The sequence below is a fragment of the Nuphar pumila genome, chromosome 5 (assembly GCF_984573655.1).
Source record: "Nuphar pumila chromosome 5, dmNupPumi1.hap1.1, whole genome shotgun sequence".
Classification (NCBI taxonomy): Eukaryota; Viridiplantae; Streptophyta; class Magnoliopsida; order Nymphaeales; family Nymphaeaceae; genus Nuphar; species Nuphar pumila.
Window position 1 is genome coordinate 40120753 of NC_143253.1, and position 17365 is coordinate 40138117.

The window sequence follows — 17365 nt, forward strand, 5'->3', positions numbered from 1 at the left end:
CAAGGCAATTTGAACCTTGATCTAGTCCAGAACACATTAATTGGATTTTGAATCTAATTTTAATGTGTTCAACAAACATTTGTAAACCAAATTCATTTCAAAGTTTTAGAAAAATTCATTTTGGAAATGGAGCCAAGAATTTAATTTTATTTTAATCCTCTTTTTGTAATTTTATAAAAAGTAGGACTAAAGTATAATTTTTTTAAAATACTTATAAATACTTACATTGGGGTTGATGTGAGATCATCTTCAACCCCATTCACGCCTACCCTCCTCTTTCTTCTTCACCCCTTCTTGAATTTCCAAACTCTCCCTCTTGCTTCTTTTTCCTCTTCTTTCTCCAATGCTTCTTCTTTTTCTTTCATTTTCTCATCAAGCAAGAGAGATCAACAAGAAAGCTAACTTGGAGGAGGGCTGTACATACTCTATTAGTTAAAGACCATTCTTCTATGCCCCCAATCGTCAAATTCTCAATAAATTGGTGAATTTTTCTTTACGTCTCTCTTTTTTATCCATGCAAGAAATTGCATGGATTTGTATTTGTAAGTTTCTTTTGATTTTTAATTTCTTTTAGTTGATTTCATAATTCAGCAATCTTAAATTTCTGTCATCATTTTGATTGATTGAATTTTAATCTTGAATCAAAGAAGATCAATCAAATTATTGGATTTGCCTCTTGCGCAAATCCAATAGCCGATTGATGATCTTGATTTAGATCCATTGTGTTTTGTTAATTCAATTTCAATTTTTGTTTTCTAATTGTGTTAGATCAGATTAGATTAGATCCAATCAATGGATCTATATCTAATCTATTTTTTTTTTGTTCTTAAGAAAATCCAAAAACAATATGGGGATCTATGCTTGATTGATCTCAATTCAATTAGAGCATTAGATCAATTCATCTCATAGTTTATATTCAATTCTTGCATTTCAATTCTAGCAAGTTAATTATTGTTTTTTTAATTCAATTCTGTAATTAGATTAGTTGTTAGAGTTTGGATTATTTCACTCTTTGATTCAATCTAATAGATCAAAGAGTAAAAGATCAATAACTCTTAGTTTCTATTTTAATTCAAATTTTTGTCAAATTTTGTTTTCTATAGAAATAGAGATTTCGGAATCCAAATTAGGATCTGTAAACTGAATCTGATTTGTGTTTGAGTCTAGTTGCTCTCTACAAAAAATCAGCACGATTGGATTTTGATTGATGGGTCGTTCTGAACTTTTTCTGGCTGTATATTTTGGTATCTCTATTTTCTGCAACTTTTATTTCTTGTATTATTTTTAATTTTTTTAATATATTTGGAGCTTCCAGACTCCAAATCCAAATACGTAAAATTGATTGTATTCATGAATAAATCTAATTTCTGTTGTAATTTTTTTATTCATTTTTAATCTATTTTGCTAGACAGAATCACCTAAATATTGGAAGCTATCAGAAATTTTGACAGCAATTTTTAGAGTTTTGAAGTTGTTGTTCATTCGTTAATAAATCAAGTTCTATATTGAATTTTGTAATTCCGTAAATTGGATTCTCTTTATTCATGTTTTGAGAACATATCTGAAAATTTTGAGAAGGATCTGAATTAGATTGCTATCTGATTCTGTCAAATTATATAAACATATTCTGACAAAAAATTCTGTAATATCTAGTTACAAAATTGTAATTTCGTGTAGTAATTCAAATTATTATAAATTTTGTATTTTGTTTATTTTTGTTATTGTTTTTACAGGTGATGGCACCATTTGCTGATTCCATATGATTGAAGTGAAGTGGATTTGAAGTTAAAGTGAAGAAGCAAAGGCGAAAAATCTATTTTTTTAGCATTTTCAATTCCTAGTTAATTAGGGCCTTTTTGGCCACATTTAAGCGTTGTAATTAATTTCGATTTTAGCATTATTAGGGGTCTATAATAATCCTTTAATTTTTATTTTGTAATTATTTTTAATTAGTTTAATTTTTTTAAGACAATAAACAAATTCGCTTTGAGTGGAATACAAAGTTTTATCAACCCGTTCCTCGAGTTCGATCCTGATTCTCACTACTTTTGAGAGTGGATTTTTAAAATTTGGTGACCAACTTTCATAAATACTTTTCATCAAAATATCCTTTTAAAAATAAATTAATAAAGTGTACACCAACTGCTTGCCCAGTCAGTTATATCTCCTTCCACTTTCGTTCCTGCTTCTTCTTCTGGCACTACTTTTTCATGTATCTTCGGCTATTCTTTAGGTTGGTTAATAGACTTTGGGGTATCATGTCATATGACATCCCATGAGACTATTCTAACTAACTGTAAGTCCTATAATGATATTTTCGATAATGTTGTTGGTTCTTCTATGTCTATCTCAAAAGTAGGCTCCATTACTTTTAATTTTTGTCCTGGTAGTAAGATAAATCTTTCTCAAGTTTAACATGTTTTATCCCTTGCCATGAATCTCATCTCTGTTGGACAAATTACCAAACTTAATTGTAATTACTTTCTCTCCTCTTGGTTATGTGGTGCATGATCGGTTGTCAAGGTAGAATATTGAGATTAGTCATAGAAGATAAGACTTATACCATTTCGACTAGATTGATATGAATGAGCAAAGTAATCTAAGGGTTAGAGTGGGAGTTGTTGTTATAAATAAATTAGTTTTGCGGCACTAGAGACTAGATCATAATTTCAACTCTAGGTTGCCTATTGGCATGCCTATGCTGGCATCCATAAATGGAATGACCCATTTTTCCATTGTAGAGTCATTCCTCTAAGTGCCAAGGACATATTTGTCTAGTGTGAATCCCATGGCATAGGTGGCATTCTAGCATGTCACTAGATCTTCTCGATCGGTATTTTCATGAATCAATCATTGAACCTGGTGTTTCAGGTTTTAAAGGGTTGTCCTTTATTGTTCTACGACCTCACTCAGGGCATTCAATCATCGACTATTTCATTATATGACATTTACCCAAAAAGAATTCTTAGTATTGTTAAGTTTCATAACATTCTATGTTATCATAGAAACATAGATAATAATATTTTAAGATAAGAATACTCAGTGCGATGTCGGATGTAGGTCAGGAATTGAACAAAAAATTATAAATCAGGGCTCTGATACCAAATATGTAACTCCTCAAAAATTTAACCCAATTTTTTTTTTTTAACTTTAAATAGAAAAAAATGATATTTTTCACGCAAGGATTAAATGGCTTTAGAGTTAGTTACAGGTGTGAATCAACAACGTAAGATCAAAAAATTTATTTACAAACCATTCACGACTCATTTATAGAAAACCAAAATTATTTATATTTTTATAAGTCATTCACAAAACCTAGTGAATCAGATGGAAAGGATAGAGTTGCAACCAAACAAGTACGTAGGATCAAAAGAGATATTATAAACAAAATCCTAAGTCTAGCCTTGGATCTACAAAAGTTTTGGTCCTTGGTGTGGTCACTACATCCCGTCATTCATTGTTCGAAGTATCATTCTTCACTTGTATTTTGTATAATATTAGACTCGTAAAAGTCTATTTGGTATATACTAATTCTAGGTAATTTCATAACCTTAAAACATACATTCTAATATAAGATCTCATAGATCATCACGTTAGATATCCATGAAATAATTCAGTTGGATAAATACGGAATGCTCATAATATTCGAAAGAAGTATATTGTGTTATTATTCAATAAAATCAACAAACATACTTTCAATATGTGTTAACAACAAAGTTTGTTTCTCTTGATTATACTTTCTTCGAGTACCTGAGGAAAACCATCACAACAGTTATGCAATGTATTTTTATTGTCCAAAGTATCGAACTGCCCAGAGTTTAAAGTGAACAACTTATAGCTGAGAAGTAACTCCTGCAAAGGCATAACGTTCAATATAGATGCATCCATGGACTAACTCTAGTAGCTGGGGATCTATCACCTAGGACGTGCATATAGCCCCGGTCTCCTAAACCTCTGAGTGGTTGGAGACTATCTAGGATGCCTTGCTCACATATAACATATGTCACTCAAGGTTGTACCACCTACCCCTTAAAGGTAAATATAAATCAGAATGGGTTACAAAGTTATCTTTATTAAAGAAACTTGTTATTTCATGTACTTCATATTCTAGTAGGCAAATTCAAGCCCAATAGCCCAAGTACTTTTCTAGGGTAACACTCATATTATGATTCATTCACATGTATTCAACTCATTTAGTATTGCTTTGGTGACTTTAACCTATATGAGCACTTCATCTATGAAGGCAAATATAATATATTAAGTATGTCTTTATGCATGTATCATTCATAGTATGGTGCTCCTTTTGCACTTCATAGGTCGTATCAACCTCTAAGCTCATATATGAGCAATCACAAGTACATGCATGTTTTCTATGACTTACAGTATAACATAAATTACATGCCATACATACCAATGTGCTCAAATGGCATCACGAATGTTCCTTGAACCACATGCTCAGTTATGAGCCAAAATTCATACAAATTATGCATCATTTCATGTGACGTAAAAAAAAATATAAGAACATGTTTCACATGTCCATATGGGTTTCATGAACCTCGAGCTCCATAATTGAGCTTAAACATTCATCACATAAATGCATGTATTATTTCAACTGACTGATGTCATTGTTGTTTGCCGAAAATGCAAAGGAGTGAGGGAGAGGGTGGAGGCGACAAGTATGTTGCCTCCCTACTATCGAAAAACACAACAAGCAAGAGTGGAGGTTGCGGTGGAGCTAGGCTAGAGCACCTACTCAGTCTAGTCAGGGTGATAGACGAGGGAAGAAGGAGAGGGGAAGGGAGTCCTGTATAAAGAGAACGACTGAGGGAGTGTGAGGAGTGTCATGGTTTAAATAGAGGAAGGGGGAAGAGAGGATGTGGGAGAAGGGGGAAGAGAGGGCTTGCGGGTGGCGGTGGGTGAGAGGACTTGCGTGTGGTGGGAGAGTGAGAGGATGTGGGAGGAGGAAGAGACATGAGAAGGATGAAGACCAATAGAGGGAGGGGAGACAGGGCACATGATTCGTCCTTCCCCGCCCTTTCCGTTCAGATGAGGGGGTGTCTGGCGCCCGGGCCATCTGGCAGGTTGTGGCCGCCATAGCTCAGGCCACTGTGCTAAGTGGCATGGTGGTGGCATCGACCATCAAGCCACCGTGCAAGTGCCACAATGAACATGTCAACCCCTAGTGCGGCTGGTTGTGGTTCTCACCATCGACGATGTTGGCATTGGCGGCCAGCATAGGTGTCAACTGCTACTCACAACCAAAGGCGATCATACCCGAGAGGGTGTTGTGTGTTCTCCCCAGAACACAAATTCACGTGTTCTAGTGTGTACAAAGGAATATCTTGGGACATGCAATAATTTATATGCCAATGTTGCGCACGATGACTTTATAATAAAATAACATATAAAAAAGGTAGATATACTTTTGACAGAAATGTCCTCCCGTAAGATAGATATGCGTTGGACAAAAATGTCCCCCCGCTCTCCGTATATAGATTTGCACATTCTGCCTTTGTTTTTAGCTTGTGCTACAACACATGGCAGCCTTCTCATTCCTGCCTTGTGTTAGATAGAAAACTTTTCTTGGTTCGTTCCTACCTCGTGAAGATAACTATAAATCGAATGACTGGTTTGATCATTGGTGGGCATCAAAGGGAGATTTGTCAGCCATCTCTGGTGGTCTCCCACCACCTCTCTGTAACATTTGTGAGTTTGCTATAATTTAATATTTAAATTTATGTTAAAACCAATTTTTAATTTAGGCAAAATTCAAGAGTCTAAATTGACTAAGCAGTGTTTTGGACTCAAATCAGGGTCCATGAGAGGCTCAAAGGGGTCACACCCAGCCCAGTGGGGTGCCAGGTATGGTTAGGGTGGCTTACAATGGTTCAGAGGTGACTTAGGGTTACTTAGATCTTGGATGGGTTAGGTTCATATCCAAAACTGAGTTTGCATCTAGTGTTGTTTTGGATCTTATGTTTGGAAGTGGATCTTTAATTTGGTTTTGGATTTGAATCATTTTATTTAATTCATAGATCCAACCCAATTAAAGATTGGATCTGGATTGGGTTTTGGATCTGAATCAAGGTTTTGGATCTAGATCATTTTTGGATTTAGACCCAAGTGGGATCTACTCCAGGTTCTAGAGACCTCATTAGGAGGGCCTTTAAACCCTAGAGGATTCTAGAGAATATGGGATGCCCCCCTAGTGGACCTCATAACTAATTTGGTTAATTAATAATTAATTAAGAAAAAAGTATTGGTTGATTAAATTAATTACTTAATTAATTAAGAGGTTAGTTGGGATATGTTGAATATGACTCTTTGGGTTCAACCAAGTTAGAAATAACAATTTATTTGGACTCCAAGGAGGGGAGGCCCCCTTCTTGGTGGGTTTTTCTAATATAAAAAGAAGAAAAAAGGAGAGGCACCTCTCTTATTTTCTTCTTCTTCTTCTTTTTCTTCTTTCTTTCTTCCTTCTTGGAGCTTTTCTATCAGCCATTGAAGCTTATCTAAGATTTAAAGATGGGAGACAGAGACCTATCTATGTTTGAGAACCCGATTAAGGTAGGTACATCAATTGCGTAGGCATAGATTTTTTTAAACGCATGAAATATGCATAGAATGATTTTTAGATCTGAACCAATGATAGATAAGACCTTGAAACACCTCTCTAAGATTGATTTTTAATATAGCTAACACATTTTTATGGATCTTTGTTACCATGGAATAAAAAAGAAAAATGATTTTCGAAACAAGATGATTTTTGGGCTTCTTTTATGCAAAATAATTTGGAGAAAGCTTCTTTCTTATTATTTGCTAGATCTTATTGGTTATAACATATTTAATATGTTAATCTTAGGTTTATATAGATAAAATATAAGTTTTAAAAATTCGTTATATGCATGAATCCATGTTTTAATGAAGGTTTTGGCAAAAATATTTTTAGGGTTTTGATATTTTTGATAAAGAAAGTTGATCTGAGCATATATGATGAATTATTTTATATTTAGCATGATTAAACAATATGTTATTGCATAAAGAATCCATGTTTTCATGATTGTTTAAGGTTACTTATGATTTTTGCATAGATGTAATCATATTTGAGATATTCTTTGAAGGTTTTGTGATTCTTGGATGATATATGTTATTGTTTTAGCAAGATTAGCATAATCTGAGCAAATATATGTTATATGATGTTGTAAATATGTTTAAAACATAAAAAATTGTGATTGTATAAATTTTTACTGTGAATCTTATTCTTGCTTAATGGATCTTACATAGAGTTTAAATCTTTGCTTTTCTATCCTTTTTTTTATCCTAATCTATTTCAGAAAACATCAATATCTCTATGAAAATGAAGTCAATAAATAAAAATTAAAAATTAAAAATAAAAATAAAAATAATAAAAAAATAAAAATAAAAATAATAAATAAAAATAAAAATAAAAATATTAGAGTGTTCTATATATCCAGTGCTTGAATTTAGAATCCTGTTTCACTTTTTTTGTATCAGTATTGAAGTTGAAACATCCATTGCAACAAAGCACATGTTTTTTGCCCTATCTGCAGGACTGTTATGACCAACAATTTTAATGGTTCTAAAGACCCAATCAAAACTAATCAAAATACATTGAGAAAATTCTAGATAAAAAGTAACATGTATAAGAAGATCCTATAAAAAAGGGTTTTGTCAAAAGATATTTTTGTAGATCTGGAGAAATTCTCCAAACAGGGATAAATTTCTGTAGTTGATAATATCTATCTTATATTTTCTTTGAACAGGGTTTAGTCCTAGAATTTTTTGATTTTATTAAAATGAATTTTTGGTTCTATTTCTTGGTTTTTGTTCCTAAGATATGTGAGCAATCCTAGTAAAATTGAGAGAGTGAAATTCAGTTCCTATGATTTTTGGTGGGTTTTGCAAAACTAGGTTAACATGGATCCGAATTTGCACATTATGACATGTATGGATGCCTAATTGTATTTTACATTATGCAGCATGGTTATGGATGTTTATCTTAAAATTATGCATGCAAACTGAATGTATTCCATATTATTCTTAATTTATAACCATTCATATGACATGCATGTTAATGAATATGGTATATCATAAGGCATGATCAGTGTAAACTGAATTAATATACATTGTTTGCTTGTTTGAGCATAATCATGATTGCTATGTATATATGTGGGCATATGACATGGTGATAATGATGTGCAATATGAGCATGTGTGTGGCTCGGGTGTGAGCTAAGGTTTGGTAGAACCTATGGGTGCCTTTGGTGCATTAGAGACAAAAAAGATATCCATGCACATAATCACATAATTGCCTCATGGAGGCCAGGCTCATAGTGTAAACTGTGGGTATTTGAATGGGTCAAAACAAACATGCTTATGGAATTTCTAGTAGAGAGATTGGGCTTATGAGCTTAGGTGAGTGTGTTGTGAGCACATATAATTTAATTGATGAGCCTAATAATTAAATAACACCCATGACCCATTCAAACCAAGTCATTTGGATTGAGGCCCACTTTAGAGAGAGTGGGGGTACACATGACCGAGTGACTATTGTTTGGTTTTAGAAGGCAATGATGTCTCCCTAGTCCCCTGTCTCTGATCATAGGGGGTCAAAACTACCAGGTGTCCTAGGTGGTATGTCTAGAATCTTTGTAGAGTAGAAATCGATTTCATGCTGGACCATTGAGAGTTTCTCTCAGACAGACCACTCTAGTAGAACCTTGATGTGAGGTTGCAAAATTTTCAAGTCAATGAGGTTAATAAAATACATGGCATGATAAACCTTTCATTGGATTGGTTGAATCGAAGTTAGGAACTCGGGAGTGTAACTTCGGGATAGAGGAAAAGTAAAACATAGGAACTCAAAATGAAATCATTGTAATATTTTAGTTGTGCATAAATGGTTATTTCATTAGCATGATACATTGTAGCATGCTTATCTTGTAATATGAATACAAGCATGATTAATTATGTAGATGTAAATTATGCTTAATTCTGATATATTATGTTGCATGATTTAGATGATATCTGAAATTATGCTAATGCTTATTTCTGTGATTGAAATATTTGTATTCACGTGTTTGGTGATTACCTGCTGAGGCTATGGACTTATGCATCTACTTATAATATTTCAGGTGATGAGTAGGTTGGAAGGTGGTGACAGTTGGCTCGGGTTGGCGCCAAGAGGGTTACAGTTCTTTAAGGCTTTGAGAGGACTTAATATTTTATTTGTTAGATTATTTGATTTGTTAGTCTTGTAAACTCTGATAATGATTGAGACTAATATTTGATTTATTTTAAATAAAAATTATGATTTGATTGAGTTATTTTAATCTTACTTCTGTGTGTTGTATCTGTAACCCGCCCAAAGCTTGAACCATATTTAAAAATATTTTTCATTGCGTTTCTTGAAAATCGTGTAATATAGTTTTAGAAAAAAAATCCCCTAAAATGTTGGTTTCAAAAATTAGGGCATTACAATTTTGTCATCAGAGCTTAGGGATAAGATGGTTTGGGATACCAAACTGTCTTTGGGAAAGATAGCTTTAGTATCAAAGACTAAGTTAAAGAATTATGACCCTTGGCCCATCAAGCATTCAGTCATCACTGTAAGTATGATACAACTTAATTTTTTTTATTTTTTGATTCTTGTTATTGAAACTGTGTAGTGTAATACGAGAACCTAGACATATGCTAGGGACACTACTTAAGAATTTAGTTAGAAATTTTCCTAGTTTTATAGTTAGTTTAGATGGCGTGGGTTAGCCAATGCAACAATATTATGGATACCCTGAACAACCATGCAGGGGTTGTAGTTTAGTAGGCTATGGCCATGGGAGCCAACCTGCAGCAAGTTGCTCAGGACAAGCTAATCGTCGGGGTAGCGACATGTCTTATAAGCGGTTTATGGACATGGCCATACCTTCATTTGTGGGGAAGACAGATCCCGAGACAGCAAAAAACTGGATTTGGGAGATTGGGCGAATCTTTCAAATCCTTGAGGTTCTAGAAGGTTGGAAGATTGACTTCGGGACCTACCGGCTGACAGATGATGCAGGGACATGGTGGGAGACCACCCATGCAGTTCATTTCTAGAACGGGCCTGTGACTTGAGCATAGTTCTGCAAAGTCTTTAATGTGACATATTTTTTGAGGCACGTGAGGGACAAGAAGATGCAAGAGTTCCTTGACTTGAGGCATTCTAGTACTCTGGCAGAGTACATTTTGAGGTTTCACAGTTTGGAGCACTTTTACCATAATCTATACACATAGGATCAAGATTGGGCCATGAAGTTTGCCCTAGGTCTCAAGCCAACTCTGAGTACTAAGGTCTTTACATGAGGATTGAGGTCACTTGATGAAGCCATTGAGGTGGCAATTTTGTTAAACGACGACTAGGCACAGATGCAGAAGCCTCAGAGGAAGCAGTTTGGGCAACACTCTAGCAGTCAGTCAAAGCATTTTGGAAGGAAGAGATCTGCACCACCTGCCAAGAAGGGCAATAAGCAATATTAGTGAGAGGAGCATGGCATAGTATGCATTAGGTGTCACCGTAGTTATCCAGAGATGCCATGTCCTTTTGATACGGGTGTATGCCTACAGTGTGGACAAATGGGTCACTTAGCAGAGTATCCCCAACAAAGGAATGACGATGGGAGACATACAACAGGAGGCTAGCTTCAACCTTAGCAGCAACAACAACGACAACATCAGGGGCAACAAAAGAAGACTACTGGATGAGTGTATGCTACTACAATGGTTGAGTTGGAGCACGATGTCGATGTCATCGAAGGTATTATTCCTATAGCTGGTTTTAGTGCTCAAGTGTTGTTCGACAATGGAGCAACACACTCTTTTATTGCTACATGTTTTGCTTCTTTGTTGAATATATCGTCTGTTAGTGTGGGTTATACCTTAGAAATAGTTACACTCATCGACTAATAGGACTATCGCTCGTAAGTACCTATCAGAGGTAGAGGTATTGATTGCGGGGCAGAATCTATTTGCCAACCTGATCATCTTGGATATGATCAGTTATGATGTGATTTTGGAGATGGATTGGTTACACAAGCACTATGCTTGTATGGAGTGTCGCAAGAGGTGGATATGTTTTGTTTGCCCAGACCAACCTGTCTTTGAGTATAAAGTGGGTAAACCTATGGAGAAGGCAAAGTTGCTTTCGACATTAAAGGCCCAACATTTGGTTGGATGCGGTTGTGAGACTTTTCTTGCTAGTGTATCTTTGGTTGAGTTCACACCAACCTCGTTAGAAGAGCTAGAGGTCATGAGAGAGTTTGCAGATGTTTTTTCTGATGAGTTACCTGGGTTACCTTCTATGCAGGAAATGGACTTTGCTATAGAGTTGGTGTTTGGAACAACCCAAATCTCCAAAGCACCATTCAGGATAGCACCAACAGAGCTCGAGGAGATTAAGAAGCAGTTATAGGATTTTTCAAACAAGGGCTTCATTAGACCGAGTGTGTCACTTTGGAGAGCATCAATGTTGTTTGTTAAAAAAAAAGACAATTCTATGCAGTTATGCATCGACTATAGGATGCTGAACCAAGTGACGATCAAGAACAAATACCCTTTGTCACGGATTGAGGTTGTTTGATCAGCTTTAAAAGGTTAAGGTAAATCCTGACTTGTAATTTGGGGAATTGAAGGATCGTAAAGACATAGCTTTTGACATGATTGATGATGGATTGCAGGCATTTTCTAAGATTGATATGAGATCAAGTTATCACCAGCTTAGGATTAGGGATGAAGATATCTCTAAGACAACGTTCAAGACTCGTCATGGGAATTATGAGATCTTGGTTATGAGCTTTGGACTCACAAATGCCCCAACAACCTTCATGGACCTTATGAATATTATATTCTAAATATATTTTGATACATTCATAATTATCTTTATTAACGATATTCTGATCTATTCTGAGAGTAAGGAAGAGCATGTGAAGCACTTGAGGGTCATTAGAACATCAACTTTATGCAAAATTCACTAAGTGTGAGTTCTATTTCGATCAGGTGATGTTTTTGAGTCATGTCATCTCTAAGGATGGTATTTCGGTGGACCCTGCTAAGGTGAGTGATTTTTTTCTTGAGTATTAGTATGGAATTTTTGAAAATTCTTAAACCTTAATGTATAAACTTTTGGTATTCTACTAGGTGGAGGCAATATTAAAGTGAAAGCAACCCATGAATATTGGAGATATTAGGAGTTTTCTTGGACTGACTGGATATTACAAATATTTTATATAAGATTTCTCATAGGTTGCTTTGCCAAAGTCAAAGCTTCTTCGTAAGGGAGTGAAGTTTGTATGGGACGCCCAGTATGAGAAGAGTTTTCAGACCCTGAAGCAAAAGCTTACTATTGCACCAGTGTTGACATTACCATTAGGGCAAGGTGGCTTTGTCGTGTACACAGATGCCTCAGGCACAAGTTTGGGGTGTGTTATGATGCAACACAGAAAAGATATTGTGTATACATTTCGTCAGTTGAAGGTTCATGAGAGAAAATACCCTACTCATGACCTAGAGTTGGCGGTAGTGGTCTTTGCATTGAAGATTTGGAGACATTACTTGTATGGTGAGAAGTTTGAGGTTTTCACAGACCATAAGAGCCTCAAGTACCTCTTTATGTAGAAAGAGTTGAACATGAGACAAATGAGGTGGCTTGAGTTCATCAAGGATTATGAGTTCACGATCGCTTATCATCCAAGAAAGGCAAACATCATAGCGGATGCTCTTAGCCACAAGGCATGAGGAGTTTTAGCAGGTTTATAGAGTTTGACTCAGGATCTCATTGAGTGAAAACTCTTTAGTGTTGAGGATGGCAAGATCAACATCGCCAATATGGTTGTGATGACAGAGATTATGGAGTAGATCATAGAGAAGCAAAAGGATGATCTCAAGTTTTCTCATATGGTAGCTGCGTGTCAGAAGGACAAGTCAACTCTGCACCTTCAAGAAGATGGAAGCATCTAGTATGGGAAGAGGTTATGGGCACCTAACGACCCGCAGATCAGAGAAGAAGTGCTTGGTGATGTACATAAGAGTAAGTTTACTATACACCCTGGTAGTACAAAAATGTTTAAAGACTTGCAAAGGAATTGCTGGTAGAGCGGAATGAAGCGGAACATAGCATAATATGTTTCAAAGTGCTTGACATGTTAGCAAGTGAAGATAGAGTAAAGTTACCATCCCAGTAAGCGAAGATTCATGATGTGTTCTATGTGCCAATGTTAAGAAAGTATGTACCGGACCTGTCACATGTGATTTAGGTTGAGGATATTGAGGTACGAAAAGACTTGACTATAAAGAAGCACCCAATAGAGATCATGGATTGTAAGGAGAAGGTATTGAGATCAATATTGTTCCCTTAGTAAAGGTGCATTGAAAATACCACGGTATTGATGAGTGTACGTGGGAGCCTAAGGCCAACATGTTTGAGTAAGTACAAATTTCACGGACAAATTTTTTTTAAGGGAGGTAGAATGTAACAAATGCTTTAATTTAACTTTTAATTTTATATTACAATCAAATTTTAATTCAGGCAAAATCCAAGAGTCTAAGTTGAGTAAGTAGTGTTTTGGACTCAAACCAGGGTCCATGAGAGGCTCAGAGGGGTCATGCTCAGCTCAGTGGGGTGCCTGGTACGGTTAGGGTGGCTCATAGGGGTTCAAGGGTGACTCAAGGTTACTTGAATCTTGGATGGGTTAAGTTCAAATCCAAACCTAAGTTTAGATCCAGTGTTATTTTGGATCTGATGTTTGGCTGTAGATCTTTAATTTGGTTTTGGATTTGAATCTTTTTGTTTGGTTTCTATATCCAACCCAATTCAAGATTAGATCTAGATTAGATTTTGGATCTAGATCATTTTTAATTTGGACTCAAGTGGGATCCACTCCATGTTCTAGAGACCTAATTAAGAGGGACTTTAAACCCTAGAGGACTCTAGAGAGAGTGGGACACCTCCTCTAGTGGACCCCCACAACTAATTTGGTTAATTAGTAATTAAGAAAAAAATATTGGTTAATTAAATTAATTACTTAATTAATTAAGATGTTAGTTGGGATATGTTGAATAGGACTCTTAAGGATTATCCAAGTTAGAAATAATAATTTATTTGGACTCCAAAGAGGGGACGTCCCCCCCTCCCCCTGGTGGGTTTTTCTAATATAAAGAGAAGAAAAAAAGGATAGGAGTCTCTCTTATTCTCTTCTTCTTTTCTATTCTTCTTCTTCTTCTTTCTTTCTTCATTCTTGGAGCTTTTTCAGCAGCCATTGAAGCACTTCTAAGGTTTGAAGATGAGAGACGAAGGTCAATCTATCTTTGAGAACCCGATTAAAATAGGTACATCAATCACATAGGCATAGATTTTTCCAAACACATGAAATATCCATGGGATGATTTTCAGATCCGAACCAATGATGGATCAAACCTTGAAACACCTCTCCAAGATTGATTTTTAATTTAGAGAACATGTTTTTATGCATCTTTGTTACCATTTTAGGCAGAGAATGACAACCTACAATAAGACAAAGCTACCCAATACCCTTACCCTTGAGTGGTTTCTTGTGACCCATGCCACTAAGTTATATAGGTACTAAATGTTGTAGAACTATAACCCACCTAAATGGATTGTACCAAGGCATGAACATCATTAGCATCAGGATCAATATCATCCTTTTCCATCTTAGTAGTCCCATGCCTATGGTTTCACATTTTATTACCAAAAAATGATCGTACTGTACGAGTAACTTTATGTGTTTTCCTAAAAACCTCATAATTTTTTATATTCTTTCCATATCCAAAATCACAAATATCTAGATTTAAAAAGACATTTTTACCTTTTGCACATGCAATTTCCTAAATATATATGATTTTTTTTCTAAAATATGTAATTGTTTTTTGCAAAATAGTCTCTATTCTCAAATATGTATCTAGCTTATCCGACATGAAAAACTTACATTTTTATAGTCATTGAAAACTGAGACATAGGCCTGTAACTTGCTTTTTTTGAGTTAGAGCCGAAAACCCCTCTAGGGTTTTTATTTTTTAGCTTCAAAATAAGAATCAAAGCATGGCCTGTAGGCTAGAACATGTGTGATTGTGCCTTTTCTGTCTGTTCTATGCTATTTTTCTGTTACATGCACTGAAAATAGAGAAAAAAAAAGACAGAGATAGATCAGGACGTTATCTTTTTAACACCACCAAAATAACCTTGGTTTCATCAGCGATTAGAGATAAACGTTATCAGGAAGATAGATTGTTCGATCGCTCTAGCCTATAGAGCATGCTTTTATTCTGCTTTTGGAGCTAAAAATGGAAAGATATAGACCTGAGAACAATAATTATTCTGCAAAAACTATATTTTCAAATTTTCGCATATATTTTCTATGATTTTCTCTTAAATATATATGATTTCCTCCTATACATGCGATTTTATCTTAAATATATGTGATTTCCTCCTATATATGCAATTTTTTTCCTAAACATATGATTTTCTCCTAAATAATATGATTTTTCTCATAAATATATGTAATTTTTCTCTTATATGTGAACATTTTCTCCTAAATATATGTAATTTTTCTTTTTTATATGCAAATTTTCTCTTAAATATATATGATTTTTAAGAGAAACACTACATATATTTAGAAAAAAATCTCATATATTTAGGAGAAAGTCTCATATATGAAAAAAAATTACATATATTTAGGAGAAAAACACATGTTTAGGAGAAAAATTGCATATATAGAAGAAAATCACATATATTTAAGAGAAAATCACACATATAAGAGGAAATCACATATATAAGAGAAAATCACATATATTTAAGAGAAAATCACATAAAATATATGAAAAATCTTATATATAAGAGCAAATCACATATATTTAAGAGAAAATCACAGAAAATATATGCGAAAATCACATATATATTTTTTGCAAAACAATCTTTGTTCTCAGGTTTGTATCTCTTTGCTCTGATGTCGAAAACATGCATTTTTATAATCGTTGAAAAGCTAAGACATAGTCGTGTAACTTTTCTGTTTTAAGTCAGAGCAAAAAATCCCTATCGAGTTCTTATTTTTTAGCCCTAAAACCAAAATAGAAGCATGCTCTACAGAATGGAACAATCGAACAATCTATCTTCCAGATGACATTTCTTCCAAACCGCTCATGTGATCTTGGTGGTGTTGGAAAGCTAACGTCCAGATCTATCTTTTTTTTTTCTCAATTTTCAACATATATAGCTGAAAATTTGCATAGAACAAACAAAAAAGGCACAACCACACCTGTTCACTATGTAGAGAGCATGCTTATATTTCAATTTTGGAGCTCAAAAATAAGAACCTTAGAGGGATTTTCGACTTACTCAAAACAAAAAAATTATAAGCATATATCTCAACTTTTCAATGAATGTAAAAATACAGATTTTCTACATCAAGGCGGAAGGATAAAGATTGTTATTCAGAAAATAGTCACGTGAGAATTCACATATATTTAAGAAATCTCATGTGAGAAAGGTAAAAAGTCTTTTTAAATCTAGATATTTATGATTTTGAACATGGACAGAATATAAAAAATTGTTAGGTTTTTAAGAAAAACGAATCAAATTATCTGTACGATCATTTTTTATTTTATCACCTTTTATCTATATAGTTCATTGTTTGAATTAGTCATGTAGTGTTCACTATTATATGCTTGTTTGGGCTAAGCTTATATAAGTAGCGTCTATATAGTTATCTAAGTTGTATTAACTTTATTGTACCGACCTATTAAGGTTTCCCTCATTAATAAAAGAAAGAGTATGCAGCTCTAACATTAGAGAGAAAAGATCTGGGAATTTTTAGGCTTTGCTTTCTTCCTCTCTTCTTTTCTCATATTATTAGACTGAACCCTATTCCAAGAATCAACTACTTTGTGTGTAGCCCCAAGTGGTGGTTGGCGTAGTGGGGTGGGGCCTTGGCTGCTAGACAGGCAGTCAAGGTTCGATTTCTATGAGTGTTGTCCATCTGAACAAGCCAATGTGTACCATAGATCCTGGAGGCAGTGTTCCTAGCCTCGGAGTTTTATGCTATCGGCACGATGACTGTAGGTATGGCAGGATGAGCCAGTGCGACCAGGCCTTCGTGCGGACGCAGTTTCTTCGGGTTATAAAAAAAAAGTTATTTGATTGTGTTGGGACGTTGCAACGAGAGCTCAATTTGTCTGGCAGGAACAATTGGTGCACATCACCTTGTTGGGACGGTGCAAGTTCGAACCTCAAATGGTATGGTTGTATAACTGGTAGGGGTCTGGCTAACCCCAGCTTTTTCTGTGAAAAAAACACACATACA

At 34.9% G+C, this 17365-nt stretch overlaps 1 protein-coding gene across 1 annotated transcript; it reads left to right on the plus strand.

Annotated features, from left to right (window-relative positions):
• The first annotated feature begins 9908 nt into the window (after window positions 1-9908).
• On the plus strand, window positions 9909-12668 carry LOC149837419 (uncharacterized). Its single transcript, XM_090008033.1, has 6 exons — window positions 9909-10084; window positions 10175-10249; window positions 11055-11385; window positions 11732-11839; window positions 12051-12107; window positions 12297-12668. The coding sequence occupies exons 1-6, from the start codon at window positions 9909-9911 to the stop codon at window positions 12666-12668; spliced, it is 1119 nt and encodes a 372-aa protein (XP_089864159.1).
• Window positions 12669-17365: the final 4697 nt, after the last annotated feature.